The sequence below is a fragment of the Emys orbicularis genome, chromosome 7, assembly GCF_028017835.1.
Source record: "Emys orbicularis isolate rEmyOrb1 chromosome 7, rEmyOrb1.hap1, whole genome shotgun sequence".
Classification (NCBI taxonomy): domain Eukaryota; kingdom Metazoa; phylum Chordata; order Testudines; family Emydidae; genus Emys; species Emys orbicularis.
This window is the reverse complement of record NC_088689.1, coordinates 46033464-46051078: the sequence shown is the minus strand read 5'-3', so window position 1 is coordinate 46051078 and position 17615 is coordinate 46033464. Positions and strand designations below refer to the sequence as shown.

Below are 17615 nucleotides of genomic sequence, written 5' to 3'. Positions count from 1 at the left end.
TTTAAAAATCTGGACCCTTATGTACAAAAAAACTCTCTGTGATGCTTTCCAGGGATACCCAGGGTGGTAAGGCCCCTCGCTACCACCTGCCCTTAGCATGAGGATGTCTTGTCAGCTCCCTGATTCTTGCTCTCTCTGTTAGCAATAGGCACACATTAACCCCCAAGGCCTCCAAGCCTCCCTCAGGCCTGCTCAGCCCACGATCCATTGAACACTCACTGAACTTATAGATTCTCTAGTCCCAAAGGAAGAGCTTACTAGCTGTGACTCAGGATCACCACTCTGCTTAACACATCGTATTTAGATATATTTATAGTGAAAACAAGATTACATTTATTATGAAGGAACAAAGATTCAAATTATAGTAAGTAAAAATATTGGAAACAAATGATTACATATAAAACAAAATCATAACATGCTTTCTAGAGCCTAAACTTAACTCATAAGACATTCCTAAGGCCTGGTCTACACTACGAGTTTAGGTCGACTTTAGCAGCGTTAAATCGAATTAAGCCTGGACACGTTCACACGACGAAGCCCTTTCTTTCGACTTAAAGGGCCCTTTAAACTGGTTTCTTTACTCCACCTCCGACGAGGGGATTAGCGATAAAATCGGCCTTAGCGGGTCGGAATTGGGGTAGTGTGGACGGAATTCGACGTTATTGGCCTCCGGGAGCTATCCCACAGTGCTTCATTGTGACCGCTCTGGACAGCACTCTCAACTCAGATGCACTGACCAGGTAGACAGGAAAAGCCCCGCGAACGTTTGAATTTCATTTCCTGTTTGCTCAGCGTGGAGAGCACAGGTGACCACGCAGAGCTCATCAGCACAGGTAACCGTGATGGAGTCCCAGGATCGCAAAAGAGCTCCATCATGGACTGAACGGGAGGTACGGGATCTGCTCGCCATATGGGGAGATGAATCAGTGCTAGCTGAACTCCGTAGCAGTAAACGAAATGGCAAAATATTAGAAAAGGTCTCCAAGGCCATGAAGGACAGAGGCCATAACAGGGACGCACAGCAGTGCCGCATGAAAATTAAGGAGCTAAGGCAAGCCTACCACAAAGCCAGAGAGGCAAACGGAAAGTCCGGGGCAGAGCCGCAAACATGCCACTTCTACGCGGAGCTGCATGCCATGCTAGGGGGTGCAGCCACCACTACCCCAACCGTGTGCTATGACTCCTTCACTGGAGAAACACACAGGGAAGCGGGTTTGGGGTACGAGGAAGATGAGGATGAAGATAATGTAGATAGCTCACAGCAGCAAGGAAGCGGAGAAACCGGTTTCCCCAACAGCCAGGATATGTTTATCACCCTGGACCTGGAACCAGTAACCCCTGAACTCACCCAAGGCGTACTCCCAGACCCTGAGGGCACACAGCGGACCTCTGGTGAGTATACCTTTGTAAATATTACACATGGTTTAAAAGCAAGCGTGTTTAATGATTAATGATTAATTTGCCCTGGCAATCGCGGCCAGTACAGCTACTGGAAAAGTCGGTTAACGTGTATGGGGATGGAGCGGAAATCCTCCAGGGACATCTCCAGAAAGCTCTCCTTCATGTACTCCCAAAGCCTTTGCAAAAGGTTTCTGGGGAGGGCTGCCTTATCCCGTCCGCCATGGTAGGACACTTTACCACGCCAGGCCAGTAGCACGTAGTCTGGAATCATTGCATAACAAAGCATGGCAGCGTATGGTCCCAGTGTTTGCTGGCATGCAGACAACATCCATTCCTTATCGCTCTTTGTTATCCTCAGGAGAGTGATATCATTCACGGTCACCTGGTTGAAATGGGGCGATTTTATTAAGGGGACATTCAGAGGTGCCCCTTCCTGCTCTGCTGAACAGAAATGTTCCCCGCTGTTAGCCACGCAGTGGGGGGGAGGGGTGAAGTTATCATCCCCGATAATTGGGTGTGGGGGGGAGGGGGGCTAGTTGGGTTTGTGCTGCATGTTAACCCGGAAACCGAAGCCCCTCCTTTTACATTGCAAACCCATTTTAAATGGCCAACCCAATGGGTGCTTGGTATGGGAAATGAGGGTGCTACTGTTTGAAACCATTCCCACATGTTAAGAAGGTTAAAAAAGCCAAAAGACTGTAGCTTACCATGGCTGCCTGCAAGCCGAAATCTGTTGCCTGGCACTGCGTGAGTGATCTCTCACACCAAACCGGCAGGCCCTCAGTATAAGAGGAAAAATGCGACCTTGTAACGAAAGCACATGTGCTGTGTAATGTGAACAGCAAAATTTAACGTGAAAGAGTGTACCCATTGTTCTCTAAAATGTGTCTTTTTTAACCACCTCTCCCTTCTCCACCACCAGCTGCAAATGTTTCTCCTTCACAGAGGCTAGTGAAGATTAGAAGGAGAAAACGGCGGACTCGGGATGATATGTTCACGGAACTCCAGATGTCCTCCCACGCTGAAAGAGCACAGCAGAATGCGTGGAGGCAGTCAATGTCAGACTACAGAAAATCACAGTATGAACGAGAGGAGAGGTGGCGGGCTGAATCGCGGGATGAACAGAGCAAGTGGCGGGCTGAAGATGATAGGTGGCATCAGCTTGCAGACAGAAGGCAAGAGTCGATGCTCCGGCTGCTGGAGCATCAAACTGATATGCTCCAGCGTATGGTTGAGCTGCAGGAAAGGCAGCAGGAGCAGAGACCGCCGCTACAGCCCCTGTGTAACCAACAGCCCTCCTCCCCAAGTTCCATAGCCTCCTCACCCAGACGCCCAAGAACACGGTGGGGGGGCCTCTGGCCACCCAGTCACTCCACCCCAGATGATTGCCCGAGCATCAGAAGGCTGGCCTTCAATAAGAGTTAAAGTTTTAAACTGCAGTGTGTCCTTTTCCTTTCCTCCTCCCCCACCCATCCCGGGCTACCTTGGCAATTATCCCCCTAGTTGTGTGATGAATTAATAAAGAATGCATGAATGTGAAGTAACAATGACTTTATTGCCTCTGCAAGAGGTGCTCGAAGGGGGGAGGGGAGGGTGGGTTGGTTGGTTTACAGGGAAGTAGAGTGAACCGGGTGGGGGGGGGGACGGAGGGTTCATCAAGGAGAAACAAACAGAAGTTTCACACCGTAGCCTGGCCAGTCACAAAACTCGTTTTCAAAGCTTCTCTGATGCGCACCGCGCCCTGCTGTGCTCTTCTAACCACCCTGGTGTCTGGCTGCACGTAATCAGCGGCCAGGCGATTTGCCTCAACCTCCCACCCCGCCATAAATGTCTCCCCCTTACTCTCACAGATATTGTGGAGCGCACAGCAAGCAGCAATAACAATGGGGATATTCTTTTCGCTGAGGTCTGAGCGAGTCAGTAAGCTGCGCCAGTGCGCTTTTAAACGTCCAAATGCACATTCCACCACCATTCGGCACTTGCTCAGCCTGTAGTTGAACAGGTCCTGACTACTGTCCAGGCTGCCTGTGTACGATTTCATGAGCCATGGCATTAAGGGGTAGGCTGGGTCCCCAAGGATCACGATAGGCATTTCAACATCCCCAACAGTTATTTTCTGGTCCGGGAAGAAAGTCCCTTCCTCCAGCTTTCGAAACAGACCAGAGTGCCTGAAGACGCGAGCATCGTGTACCTTTCCCGGCCATCCCACGTTGATGTTGGTGAAACGTCCCTTGTGATCCACCAGGGCTTGCAGCAGCATTGAAAAGTACCCCTTGCGGTTTATGTACTCGGTGGCTTGGTGCTCCGGTGCCAAGATAGGGATATGGGTTCCGTCTATCGCCCCACCACAGTTTGGGAATCCCATTGCAGCAAAGCCATCCACTATGGCCTGCACGTTTCCCAGAGTCACTACCCTTGATATCACCAGGTCTTTCATTGCCCTGGCAACTTGGATCACACAGCCCCCACAGTAGATTTGCCCACTCCAAATTGATTCCCGACTGACCGGTAGCTGTCTGGCGTTGCAAGCTTCCACAGGGCTATCGCCACTCGCTTCTCAACTGTGAGGGCTGCTCTCATCCTGGTATTCTGGTGCTTCAGGGCAGGGGAAAGCAAGTCACAAAGTTCCATGAAAGTGCCCTTACGCATGCGAAAGTTTCTCAGCCACTGGGAATCGTCCCACACCTGCAGCACGATGCGGTCCCACCAGTCTGTGCTTGTTTCCCGGGCCCAGAATCGGCGTTCCACAGCATGAACCTGCCCCAGTAACACCATGATTTGCACATTGCTGGGGCCCGTGCCTTGTGAGAGGTCTATGTCCATGTCAATTTCCTCATCACTCTCGTCGCCGTGCTGCAATCGCCTCCTTGGCTGGTCCTGGTTTTGCTTTGGCATGTCCTGGCTCTGCATATACTCCAGGACAATGCGCGTGGTGTTCATAGTGCTCATAATTGCCGCGGTGATCTGAGCGGGCTCCATGATCCCAGTGCTATGGCGTCTGGTCTGAAAAAAGGCACGAAACTAGTATCTGACGGACGGAGGGAGGGAGGGAGGGGCGAGTGACGACATGGCGTACAGGTACAGGGAATTAAAATCAACAAAGGTGGCTGTGCATCAGGGAGAAACACAAACAACTGTCACACAGAATGGCCCCCCCCAAAGATTGAACTCAAAAGCCTGGGTTTAGCAGGCCGTTGATTTCACGGAGGGAGGGGGAAGCAAATGAATACAGAACAAATCTATTTTTTACATCTTAAGCTGGCAGACGACGGTGCAGCATGACTGATAGCCCTCGGCATCTTCTGGGTGCTTGGCAGAAAATACTGGGTGCTTGGCAGAAAATAGCATACTACGACTGATAGCCATCATCGTCAAGACAGTTCGATAGGACTGAGCATGTCTGCCCAGGTGCCCATGATTGACAGCCACTGCAGTACGATGACGACAGATACCAGTCGTAATATACCATCTTCTACCAAAAGGCAAGGGGCTGCTGCTGTGTGCAATGCAGCCCCACGTCTGCCAGCCCCATATCTGCCAGCACCCAGATCGCCGATGAAGGCTACCAGTCATACTGCACCGTCTACTGCCAAAAGGCAATTAGCTGCTGCTGTGTAGCAATGCAGTACCACGTCTGCCGGCACCCAGAGGACATATGGTGACGGTGAGCTGAGCTGAGCGGGCTCCATGCTTGGCGTGGTATGTTGTCTGCACAGGTAACCCAGGTAAAAAGGCGCAAATCGATTGTCTGCCGTTGCTCTGACGGAGGGGGAGGTGCCTGACGACATGTACCCAGAACCCCCCGCGACACTGTTTTGCATCATTCAGGCATTGGGATCTCAACCCAGAATTCCAATGGGCGGCGGAGACTGCGGGAACTGTGGGATAGCTACCCACAGTGCAACGCTCCGGAAGTTGACGCTAGCCTCGGTACTGTGGACGCGGTCCGCCGACTTAATGCACTTAGAGCATTTTATGTGGGGACACACACAATCGGCTGTATACAACCGATTTCTATGAAACCGGCTTCTATAAATTCGACCTAATTTCGTAGTGTAGACATACCCTTCGTCTCATATAGTATGGCTTTCCGCAAATCCTTTTCCCAGTGTTTTCAACCAGGATGGCTGAGATCTTCCTTTCATAAGATCAAGCACATTGGCATTTTCTCTGCCCAGACTGAAGGATGCCCAGTGTACCTCTATACCCGCAGTTACACCCCTAAAAGTTCATTATCTTTACTTGTAAACAGGATAACCCCGCTGTTGTTTTTTCCTCCAGCATTCGTAATCTATTCATTAGCATTTGAATTAATATGCAAGTAGACTTCCATTGTAAAATACACAATACACAATGGTCAGCCAGGGAGATAAGTATCTCCCATCTCCTGCCTGGAGAAGTCTGACTCATTGCATGCTACCTCTGTGTGACCTGCCTTTACCTACAAGACCAGGGCCGGCTCTGGCTTTTTGGCCACCCCAAGCAAAAAAAAAAAAACCTGCTGCGCAGCCGGAGCGCGGGTGCAGGGGGACCAGCTGGGGGGGGAAAGAGGGGAGGGAGCGGGCGGGAGAGAGAGAGAAGGGGGCGGCCAGGGCTACAGCAGGGGCGCTGCCACGCGGCCCCTCCCGCTGCGCTGCCTCCTGCCGCCTGCCGCGAGGGCTCCGCTCCGGTCGGCGGGGAGGGAAGGAAGAGGACTGCCTTGCAGGGCGCTCTGGTTCTCCGCGCCGCCGCCCCCTACAGGGCGGCCGGAGCAGAACAAGAACAACAACAACAAAAAGCGGCCGTGCCGCCCTAGGATTGGGCAGAATGCCGCCTCCAATAATCTGCCGCCCCAAGCACCAGCTTGCTCAGCTGGTGCCTGGAGCCGGCCCTGTACAAGACCTTAAGGACATAATGTTCAGTATATGTACATAACTGATTACACATTAGAGGGTCCTGTGGCACCTTTAAGACTAACAGAAGTATTGGGAGCATAAGCTTTCGTGGGTAAGAACCTCACTTCTTCAGATGCAAGTAATGGAAATCTCCAGAGGCAGGTATAAATCAGTATGGAGATAACGAGGTTAGTTCAGTCAGGGAGGGTGAGGTGCTCTGCTAGCAGTTGAGGTGTGAACACCAAGGGAGGAGAAACTGCTTCTGTAGTTGGATAGCCATTCACAGTCTTTGTTTAATCCTGATCTGATGGTGTCAAATTTGCAAATGAACTGGAGCTCAGCAGTTTCTCTTTGGAGTCTGGTCCTGAAGTTTTTTTGCTGTAAGATGGCTACCTTTACATCTGCTATTCTGTGTCCAGGGAGGTTGAAGTGTTCTCCTACAGGTTTTTGTATATTGCCATTCCTGATATCTGACTTGTGTCCATTTATCCTCTTGCGTAGTGACTGTCCAGTTTGGCCAATGTACATAGCAGAGGGGCATTGCTGGCACATGATGGCATATATAACATTGGTGGACGTGCAGGTGAATGAGCCGGTGATGTTGTAGCTGATCTGGTTAGGTCCTGTGATGGTGTTGCTGGTGTAGATATGTGGGCAGAGTTGGCATCGAGGTTTGTTGCATGGGTTGGTTCCTGAGTTAGAGTTGTTATGGTGCGGTGCGTGGTTGCTGGTGAGAATATGCTTAAGGTTGGCGGGTTGTCTGTGGGCGAGGACTGGCCTGCCTCCCAAGGTCTGTGAAAGTGAGGGATCATTGTCCAGGATGGGTTGTAGATCACTGATGATGCGTTGGAGAGGTTTAAGCTGAGGACTGTAGGTGATGGCCAGTGGAGTTCTGTTGGTTTCTTTTTTGGGCCTGTCTTGTAGCAGGAGGCTTCTGGGTACACGTCTGGCTCTGTTGATTTGTTTCTTTATTTCCTTGTGTGGGTATCGTAGTTTTGAGAACGCTTGGTGAAGATCTTGTAGTCGTTGGTCTCTGTCTGAGGGGTTGGAGCAGATGCGATTGTACCTCAGTGCTTGGCTGTAGACGATGGATCGTGTGGTGTGTCCGGGGTGGAAGCTGGAGGCATGAAGGTAGGCGTAGCGGTAGGTGGGTTTTCGGTATAGGGTGGTGTTAATGTGGCCATCGCTTATTTGTACGGTGGTGTCTAGGAAGTGGACCTCCCGTGTAGATTGGTCCAGGCTGAGGTTGATGGTGGGGTGGAAGCTGTTGAAATCATGGTGGAATTCTTCCAGGGTCTCCTTCCCATGGGTCCAGATGATGAAGATGTCATCAATGTAGCGTAGGTAGAGAAGGGGCGTGAGTGGACGAGAGCTGAGGAAGCGTTGTTCCAGGTCAGCCATAAAAATGTTGGCATATTGTGGGGCCATGCGGGTGCCCATAGCGGTGCCACTGGTCTGGAGGTATATATTGTCACCAAATTTGAAATAATTGTGCGTGAGGATAAAGTCACAGAGCTCAGCAATAAGTTGTGCTGTGTCATCATCAGGGATACTGTTCCTGACAGCTTGTATTCCATCTGTGTGTGGGATGTTTGTGTAGAGAGCCTCTACATCCATGGTGGCTAGGATGGTGTTTTCTGGGAGGTCACCAATGCACTGTAGTTTTCTCAGGAAATCTGTGGTGTCACGGAAATAGCTGGGAGTGCTGGTGGCGTAGGGTCTGAGTAGGGAGTCCACATATCCAGACAGTCCTTCAGTGAGAATGCCAATGCCCGAGATGATGGGGCGTCCAGGATTTCCAGGTTTGTGGATCTTGGGTAGTAGATAGAATAACCCCGGTCGGGGCTCTAAGGGTATGTTGATTTGTTCCTGTGTTAGTGTAGGGAGTGTCCTGAGTAGATGGTGCAGTTTCTTAGTGTATTCCTCAGTGGGATCTGAGGAAAGTGGCCTGTAGAATTTGGTATTGGAGAGTTGTCTGGCAGCCTCCTTCTGGTAATCAGACCTGTTCATGATGACAACAGCACCTCCTTTATCAGCCTCTTTGATGATAATGTCAGGGTGTTTTCTGAGGCTGTGGATGGCATTGCGTTCTGCACGACTTAGGTTATGAGGCAAGCGATGTTGTTTTTCCACAATTTCTGCCTGTGCACGTCGGCGGAAGCATTCTATGTATAGGTCCAGACTGTCATTTCGACCCTCAGGCGGAGTCCATGTGGAGTTCTTCTTCCTGTGTTGTTGGTGTGAGGGTATCTGTGTATCAGTGCGGTGTTCAGTGTTATCTTGAAAGTATTCTTTGAGTCGGAGGCGGCGAAAGTAGGCTTCCAGATCACCGCAGAACTGTATCATGTTCGTGGGTGTGCTGGGGCAAAAAGAGAGTCCCCGAGATAGGACAGACTCTTCTGCTAGGTTGAGTGTGTAGCTGGATAAATTGACGATATTGCTGGGTGAGTTAGGGGCCCCATGTGGCAGGTAGGATTTTAGACAGCTTACGGTCCTTTTTCCTTTGTAGAGAGGTGAAGTGTGTAATGTAGATCTCCTGTCTTATTTTAGTAAAGTCCATTTGTGTGGAGGGTTGGTTATTTATGAAAGTCTCCAGGTTGGAGAGCTCTTTCTTGATGTTTTTCTGTTTGCTGTATAGGATGCTGATCAGGTGGTTCTTCAGTTTCTTTGATAGTGTATGGCATAATCTCTCACTGTGGTCTGTGCAGTATGTAGATAGCAATGGATTTTTCACCTTCAGTCCATTTGGTATGATGTCCATCCATTTGCATTTGGAAAGGAAGATGATATCTGTCTGTATTTGTGCAAGTTTCTTCATGAGGTTGATAGATTTCCATTCCATTCCATACGGCTAAATGCAGTGCCACAGGACCCTCTGTTGCTTTTTACAGATTCAGACTAACACGGCTACCCCTCTGATACTTGATTACACATTATCTGCAGATACAGTTCACAATAATTATGATGACGAATGTGACACATGCTTTCAGTAGAGACCTTACATGACTGTTTTTGGTGAACCCAGGGGATACCTCTAACCCTATGTTCCCCTGTGCCCTCTCTGCCAGTGGCCATCAAGTGGTCCTTGGGTCACACTCCTCACTCTTAAATTCTGATGAACTAAAAATCTTGAGGGAGTTCTGATTGTACTACCCTGGGGATCCTGCTATACTGATCAGCCCTCTACCAGACATTTTCAAGATATCAGTCAACACAGATTTTAGATGCCTATATAAAAATGAGGTCTGCTGAACCATGGTAAATTTCTCCATTTCCTGGAATTAAGCTGGTAACTTCAAACCTGATGCCAAATCACTGAACTAATGGGAATTTGCTGTTGACTTCAACAAGAACAGGATTGATCCTTTGAGTGAACCCAGTTTTGACAGCATTGCCTGGGGCATGCAAGCAAGTCCATCAGTTGTCTAAACAGAAAAAGTCATCGGTTTCAGTTTTGTTGGCTTGTAAGAAACTGCTTTTGAAATTTGAAAGCCTCCTCTCTCCAGTGAAACTGAAAATTTAATTATATTGATTTTGGGCTATTTCTGCTCCCCCAGAAAGGAATTGTATAACAAGCTCTGGTCAGCAAGTTATGCAATGTAGATTAGAAAAACTCTGCCAGCAGCATGATATTTTCATTTTGATTCCATTCACCCAGCTGAGTAAGGTCAGTGGGGAGGTATTTCACCTCTGTAAATCTGTTTGCTTTGGCAGATGAAGGTCACACGTATGATTTAAATTTCTAAGAATTAACACCCCCTAAGTATTTTCTAAATCGGAATGCTCACTTAAAAAGAGCCTACCTCTCAGGCAGCCTACATGGATTTGCCTTGCTGCAGTACCCATGGCAGATACAATGCCTGTAATGAAAAATTCAGTCCCCCTTTCTAGGGTTAACATAGTAAAACAACTCTTTTTAAAAAGTTTAATGGTATACAGGCAACAGCATATCCAGGAAGATTACTATCATTATCAATCTTCTACACAGCAACTTCTGTTCTCCAGTTTAAATATCCTGGTCTGGATCCTCAACCCCATTGTTTCTCATACCGCATTCTAGGTAATGCCATGAAAGAACTCATGACTGTAAAACTAAACAGGCTTTTTATTATGAAAATTATTTACAGAAATGCAACTGTAGCTATCATTTTAGTCACGTGCACACAAACTGGCTTCCTTGTACCTAGGGTTGCCAACTTTCTATTTGCAGAAAACCTAATGCCCTTGCCACGTCCCCTGCCATGCCCCTTCTCTGAGGCCCTGCGCCCCAGTCACTCCATCGTCCCTCCCTCCATCACTCGCTTTCCCCCACCCTCGCTCATTTACACCGGACTGGGGCAGGGGATTGGGGTGCGAGAGCTCCAGCTGGGGATGCGGGCTCTGGGGTGGGGCTGGCGATGAGGGGTTTGGAGTGCAGGAGGGGGCTCAGGGCTGGGGGTTGGGGCCAAAGTTTGGAGTGTGGGAGGGGGCTCCAGGCTGGGGCAGGGTATTGGGATGTGGGAGGGGGTACAGGCTCTAGGCGGGTGTGGGCTCCAAAGTGGGGCCAGAAATGAGGGGGTCAGGGTGCGGGAGGGGATTCTGGGCTGGGGCCGAGGGGTTCAGATTGCAGGAGGGGGCTCAGGGCTGGAGCAGGGGGTTGGGGCGTGGGAAGGTGTTTGGGGTGTGGGCTCTAGGCAGCGCTTTCCTCAGGCGGCTCCCGGGAAGCTGCCGGCATGTCCGGCTCCTAGGCAGAGGCACGGCCAGGCGGCTCTGCAGTCTGTGCACTGCCCCTGAGTGGAAGCACCACCCCCACAGCTCCCATTGGCCAGGAACCGCGGAGCCGGCACTGTGGGGAGAGGGGAAGCAGTGCGCAGAGCTCCCCTTGCTGCCCCTAAGCCTAGGAAACAGAGGGAGATGCCAGAAGCTTTCTGGGAGCCACGCGGAGCCGGGCAGGCACCCTGCCTGGCTCTGCTGCGGGTGGCCAAATGAATTTTTAATGGCCTGGTCAGCAGTGGAGCTGCCATGGTCCCTTTTCAACAGGCCTTCCGGTCAAAAAACAGATGCCTGACAACCCTACTCGTACTTCCTCCAAACTCTTCCCTCCTGCAACCTGTGCTCTTCCTTGCAAGTTCTATGCAGTTTGCTACCCCCACTAAATCTACTTTGTGACATTCCAGTAACACAAAGCACACTTAACATAAAGCACAGCAACATAAAGCTGGTTACAATTCAGCCTGCTAAGGATTCCCCTTTTCATGCTGCTTTAAAGCCTGTGTAGCCACCTCCCTTTGTAGAACAATTTTATTAAGGAAAACCAAAATTGTAGAACAATTTTATTAAGGAAAACCAAATGTGTTTTGCATTTCTTCGGTACACAATACCTGAATGTTTTTTCAATTTATAGTTCATTAACAAGAAATTCAGGCAAACACTTCTCCAATTTCTTTTGTTCTTTGTTCCATTTTTACTTAGTAAAGAACCTCTGTATTTATTTGATTAGAAATCATGGGGGCTTCTTGCCTATCATACAGCCATTTTACAAGGTGGGCTGTAGTTGTAACTACAGTGAGCAATGATTTATCTACATTTATTTAATTTTGCTTCTGCTAAGTGATACAAGTAAATGGGTTGTTCAATAAGTAAAACTAAAGTCTTCAAATTTAGTAAAAGTGCTTAACAAATTTAGAAAGAAAACTCCTGGTGGAATCAGGGCCGGATTAAGGTTATGAGGGGCGTAAGGCTAATGGGAGTGAAGGGCCTAAGTATGAATTACATATTGCAAAAAAAATTATGAAGTCATCAAACATTTATCTACAAACATATTTACATATTATTTATTTATGTAAAATTAACAAGTTTATTCTACTCTCACTACATTCAATTCTTCAAACAGATACTTCTGAGTAAGAGGTAGGACGAGGGATGCTACACTGTCCTTCTCTTAGGCCTCCTTCCTCCTAGGCAGTTGAGTGCTCATCTGTATGAGGATGCACACTGCAACATTCCCCATCCTGCTCACCTCTTTCAACCTTGTGCTTCTACCCTCAGCTTTCCACGTGGCACAGTGCAAAGCCAAGCCCTGCAGGTGTTTCTCCCAAGCTCTGGACTCTACACCACATCCCTATCTCACTCTGACTGCAGTCTCGGAGGCAGCCAGCTTTTATTATGTACAAGAAAACCACGCAGGTGTAAAATCCACTGAAGTAGAGGAAGTAGTAGTGGGAAAATTACATTGGGTGGCATTGTATTTTAGGCTGTCTTACTCTGAAAGTGCCTCCCAGTGTTGCACTGACTGAGGACAATGAATTGCTGTTTTGACATTGAACCCAAATATTATTTGTGGGATGATACCCAGTTTGTGTAGTTAATCTCCAGTGATTCACCCCGTCAGGCCATTCTGTCACCAAGCTCTTCCACAATTAGAATCATAGAACAGAATCATAGGACTGGAAGGGACCTTGAGAGGTCATCTAGTCTGGTCCCCTGCAATCATGGCAGGACTAAGTATTATCTATTCTAGAATGTGTGATCAGCAGCTCTGACATGAGGTTTTTTTAAGCATGAGTTCCATGTGCACCAGCCCCTTACTGTTTGCATTTGTTTGTTTTAAGCTTTCTGAAAGAAAAAGGTAACAGCTAGAAGGGACACAGATCTTTAGATGGTTGCCCAGTCATAATATTTAGCACTTCTGTACTATGTTAGCTCTTCAAAATCACTGTAAAAACATTAAACAAACTTCATCTAAAGCCTTTCAGATTTTGAATGACTAGGAGTTGACAAAACAGAGCTATTCCTTGTTGTGTTCTCTGCCCCCCTGAACAAAAGACTTCACTGAACATCAGCATCTTAAAAGAACCATTAAGGATCTTTCAAAAGAACAGTCCAACCAAGGCTGCTGTAGTGACACCCTTGTTACATCAGGTCTGGTGTTTGTTTAAGGCTGGTGTTCCTGTTTCATTTGCATGTGTAAATCAAGCAGACCTTGCTTATTTTTTCCTTAAACTGCTCAGAGTTTAGGGGAGGAAAGTGAATGAGATTCTGCTTATACCAGATGTGAAAAAGCAGAAGGCACCAAAATCTATTCTTGTGCAAAAATCGGTTCTCCCTGAAGTCAATAAGGCTACACAGGTGTAACTGTCAGCAGGAATTGGCCTGTGTTCTCATTCCCTCCTCAAATCACAGTCCATGCTTAGCCAACATTTTCCACTTGGGAAAGAAGTTAGTTTGAGTTGGGGCAGAAAAATGAGGACTAACTTCAGCTTTATTTAACTTTAAGTTTTTGGAATGAAACTCAAAAGAAATCAAATGAGAGGTACTTGTATGAAGGATTGAACTGCTAGAGTACCAGTAAATGGACAGAACCTGCCTTTAGCCTATTCAGCCAGTCTTTCTATCATAGCCTGCTAACAAGTGGATTTAAAATCCTTGAGGGAGAGGGAAGGGAGAAACCTTCAACATTGTGTGTTGAGCTTCCTCCAGTACTTTTGCAACCCCTTAAAAGTACAAAGATGCGTTGTGGAACTAAGCTGAGCATAAGGAAAGAACTTGGTTGCCTGTGCATCCCAGTACAGAAAAATACATCAAAGAAAAAAATTTGATTTTTTTTTTTTATTTTTAGTACAGTTCAATACAGTATTGAACACAGTGCATCATAAATCTGAAGCCCCTCAATGGAAGGTACTGTAAAAGTTAGAGTACTGGTATCCAGAATGGGATGTTTTGTTTTGTTTTTCCTACAGATGTGTGGGAATTCATTCCTTATACATGGGAGGGGCAATAGTTCTGGTTGGAGCTGGATAGAGTGGGTGCAGGTTCTGTGCAAGCTTCTCACCCTACCTCTCTGGTACTGCCTCTTCCCCCCGCCGGCCCCCTTGCCCTGCTCCCCCCTCTCCCTCCCCCCCCCAGGCACTCACCAGTTGTCCAGAAACGGGACCCAGCACACATAGAAGATGATGAAGATGGGCACTAGGACCCAGGAGGCAGCATCCTGGAGATGCCTGCAGCCCTCAGTGGAGGAGAGGGACAGAGGGAGCCTCTTCTCTCCCTGACAGCTAAGCAGAGCTCCGGAGAAATTTGGGGTGGGAGGAGCAGAGGGGGGAACAATGCCTGCTTAAACTACACCCACGCCTGGTATCAGTTCCCATGGTAACTGGATTTTTAGTGTCCAGTCACCAGTGTTAACCGAATACCCGTCAGTGTGTTCCTGCAGTGCAGTGATGGCTGCTGGCTGAGCTACTTCCTAGCCACAGCCCACAGGGGGCTGCTTTACCTTTCCCGCTGGCAGGGGGGTGCTCCAGCTGGGCTACATGAGCAAGGTTGCTCTTCCCCTCCTCCCTCACCCAGCCCCCTGACCGCCAGAACCAGCTTTAGGAAGTGCGGGGCCCAATTCAAATACCCGGCGGCGGTCCGGGTCTTCAGCGGCGGGTCCTTCACTCGCTCCGGGTCTTCCGCGGCACCGAAGGACCCGCCGCTGAAATGCCGCCAAAGACCCGGAGCGAGTGAAGGACCCGCCGCCAAAGTGCCGCCAAAGACCCGGACCGCCGCAGGGTGAGTAAAAATTAAAAAGACAACTAATTTAGGCGCTCTTCTTTAGGGCGCGGGGCCCTCTTAGGCGCGGGGCCCGATTCGGGGGGATCAGGGGAATTGGCCTAAAGCCGGCACTGCTGACCACGCCCCCGCCTGACCAGTAGGGCCTAAAAAATAGGAGGGCCTAAGACTATAGCCTTATTAGCCTAATGGTTAATCTGGCCCTGGGTGGAATATATTTTCACATCTGCAATTCGAAGTTTGGATTGATTTCCATGGGGGACATCAATGGCAAAACTCCCATTGACTGAAATGGGGATAGGCTTTCTCCTAAGATTTTCTTGTGGAGAGCCTATCTTTCACCCTATAAAGCTCCCTATCCAATTTGGAGATTAACTCATTCAACATACTTTTAAAAATGAACAGCCAGTAGTTTTAGAAGAAAACTTTTGTACATTATGGCTTAAAGCTCTGCATGTTACTATGCTTAACTGTGGTATAATCAAATCTGCCATATCAATTCATTGTCTATTTTATTTATTTTATTTTAAATTTAGAAGTGCACACTGCTAAGATATAGTTGTCCAGTTACTGAGAGACAAATCTCATAATGGACTGTCTCAGCCAGTCAGAGGAATTACTCTTTAGGCCTAGTCTTTTTTCTAAAATGTTTTCCACGATTAGTAACACCTAGTCAGTTCCACCAGCTGTAACAATGGTGGGAGCACTAGCTCAGGGCTCTGCCAGCTACCAGCATTTTTACCACTGTCAAGAAGACTTGCTGTGACCAGGGTTAGACAGCACAGTGTGCCTAAGAGCTCGGCATATCTCTAGAGTTTTACCTATACTAGCACTCCCACTGCTGTTACTACTGGTACTGCAGATATATTTTACACATGTTTTTTAAATGCTACAATAGATACAGGGTTGGAGGTCAGAGGGCAGGGTGTGGGGAATAAGTCTTTTTCAAGGAACACAGAGGAGCAACATGAGTAGATAGTGACAAGATTGGAGTTATGTGAGGTAGGGCTATGAGAGTGTCCAGTCAGATGCTGAGGGTAAATGGCTGAAGTTCTGAAGACAGTAGCCAATCAGAGCAGAGTGATGTACAGTAGCCTGTCAAGCAAGGACTGATATAACTGCAAGGACATTTCAGTGCAGCAACAACTTGAGGATGTTCCCTGTTAATTTGGGAATAACTATCCTGAACTAGGGAACAGTTATAAGCTTGTGAACAGAAAACACTTTCAAGGTAAAACATTTAAATAGACTGGTAATGAGCGTTCTGACTTTACAGTAGATTCCATTTGAAGTGTGAGGGATATCGTATGTTTCTCCTGTGTACTGCATAATACCCATTGTATATCTAAACTTCACCATTGCATATCTCTTAACCTCCAGAGTCAAAGCCCCACTAATTATTTGCAAGGATTGGATGGAAGACCCTTAATAGCTGCTCCTGTGTTTACAAAGGTAATTTGTTTTGATTACACATTTCAAAATGAAACAAGTCAACTGATTTTTTATGCATACATAACTTAAAACTTTGTTTCCTACTGTTGCTATATAGCAAAAAGGAAATCTACAGCATTCTTGTCTATCAGATTTTTTTTTTAAAACATGTCGCAAAGTCATAAGACTCAGTTTTACTTCCAGAATCATTAAACAATATATTGATCTTTTTTATATTTTAGATGCTACAGGATATTTCAGCTTCTGAGGGTCAGCTGGTTGTCTTTGAGTGCAGGGTGAAAGGAGCTCCTTCTCCAAAGGTTGAATGGTACAGAGAAGGGACATTAATACAAGATTCTCCAGATTTTAGAATATTACAAAAAAGTATGTTTCCTGCATGGAAATGCTTTGTCTGCTATATTATAGACATTTAAACAAATGCTGACATATTTGCTCTTGGAATGTTTGGTTACAATGCATAGAGCTATATTAAACTATGGTTTATGCTGACAGACATCAGCAGTAGTGTTGCATTGGCTCAAGATACACACAAGTCCCACTTCTCTGGGATCCCTCAAGGAGCCAGTGTTGCCTCAAAGAGTGGGTGGTGCTTCACGGGAGGGTGTAGTGAAGGGGATGTACTCATTCAGAGCATCTCCTCAGTAGGTGCTATTTGCAATTTAAAATTGGTGTCCTGTGGCAGAATGCCTGTCATGAACAGCAATGCAAAGACTGTATGCTCTTCCATGGGGTGAAGCTTGCTTTCCTTTACATCAGTGGAAGATAATCAACTTCATTATGTGATAAGTAGAGTCCTTGCTAGTGGGCCCCAATTCTGAAGTTCTGATTTAGAATTTAGTTGTAAGAATTCACATTGTTTTATTGTGGGGTTTACTGAGGAAGGATTGGGAAAGGATTCCAGTCTACCCAATCCTACATATTCAGATTGATTTCCTGAATAATGGACAGAGTAGACACAGCTCCTTGGAGACATCACTGTAACACTCTGTACATAGGCGCTGACTTCGTGGGTGCTCTGGGGCTGGAGCACCCATGAAAAAAAATACTGGGTGCTCAGCACACACCAGCGGACCCTGCCGATCAACTCCTCCCCCTTCCCCCAGAGCATCTCCCACCCACCGCTGATCAGCGGCGGGCAGGAGGCACTGGGGAAGAGCGGAGTCAGGAAGAGGCAGAGCGAGGACAGGACGTGTTTGGGGGAGGGGGCAGAATGGGGTGGGGCAGGGGTGGAGTGGGGGCAGAAAGAGGCGGGATGGGGTGGGCTTTGGGGGAAGGGGTGGAGTGGGGGCAGGGCCTGCGGCGGAGCAGGGGTCGAGCACTCCCAGGGAAATCAGAAAGTCAGTGCCTATGATTCTATATGCT

The 17615-nt window shown here is 47.9% G+C and overlaps 1 protein-coding gene across 1 annotated transcript in view; it reads left to right on the top strand.

Annotated features, from left to right (window-relative positions):
• MYPN (myopalladin) overlaps positions 1-17615 on the top strand; it is an 89679-nt gene that overhangs the window by 24505 nt on the left and 47559 nt on the right. The window contains exons 5-6 of the mRNA XM_065408198.1: positions 16182-16253; positions 16475-16616. Coding sequence (XP_065264270.1) covers positions 16182-16253; positions 16475-16616 — 214 coding nt within the window. The remainder of the gene's footprint in view (positions 1-16181; positions 16254-16474; positions 16617-17615) is intronic.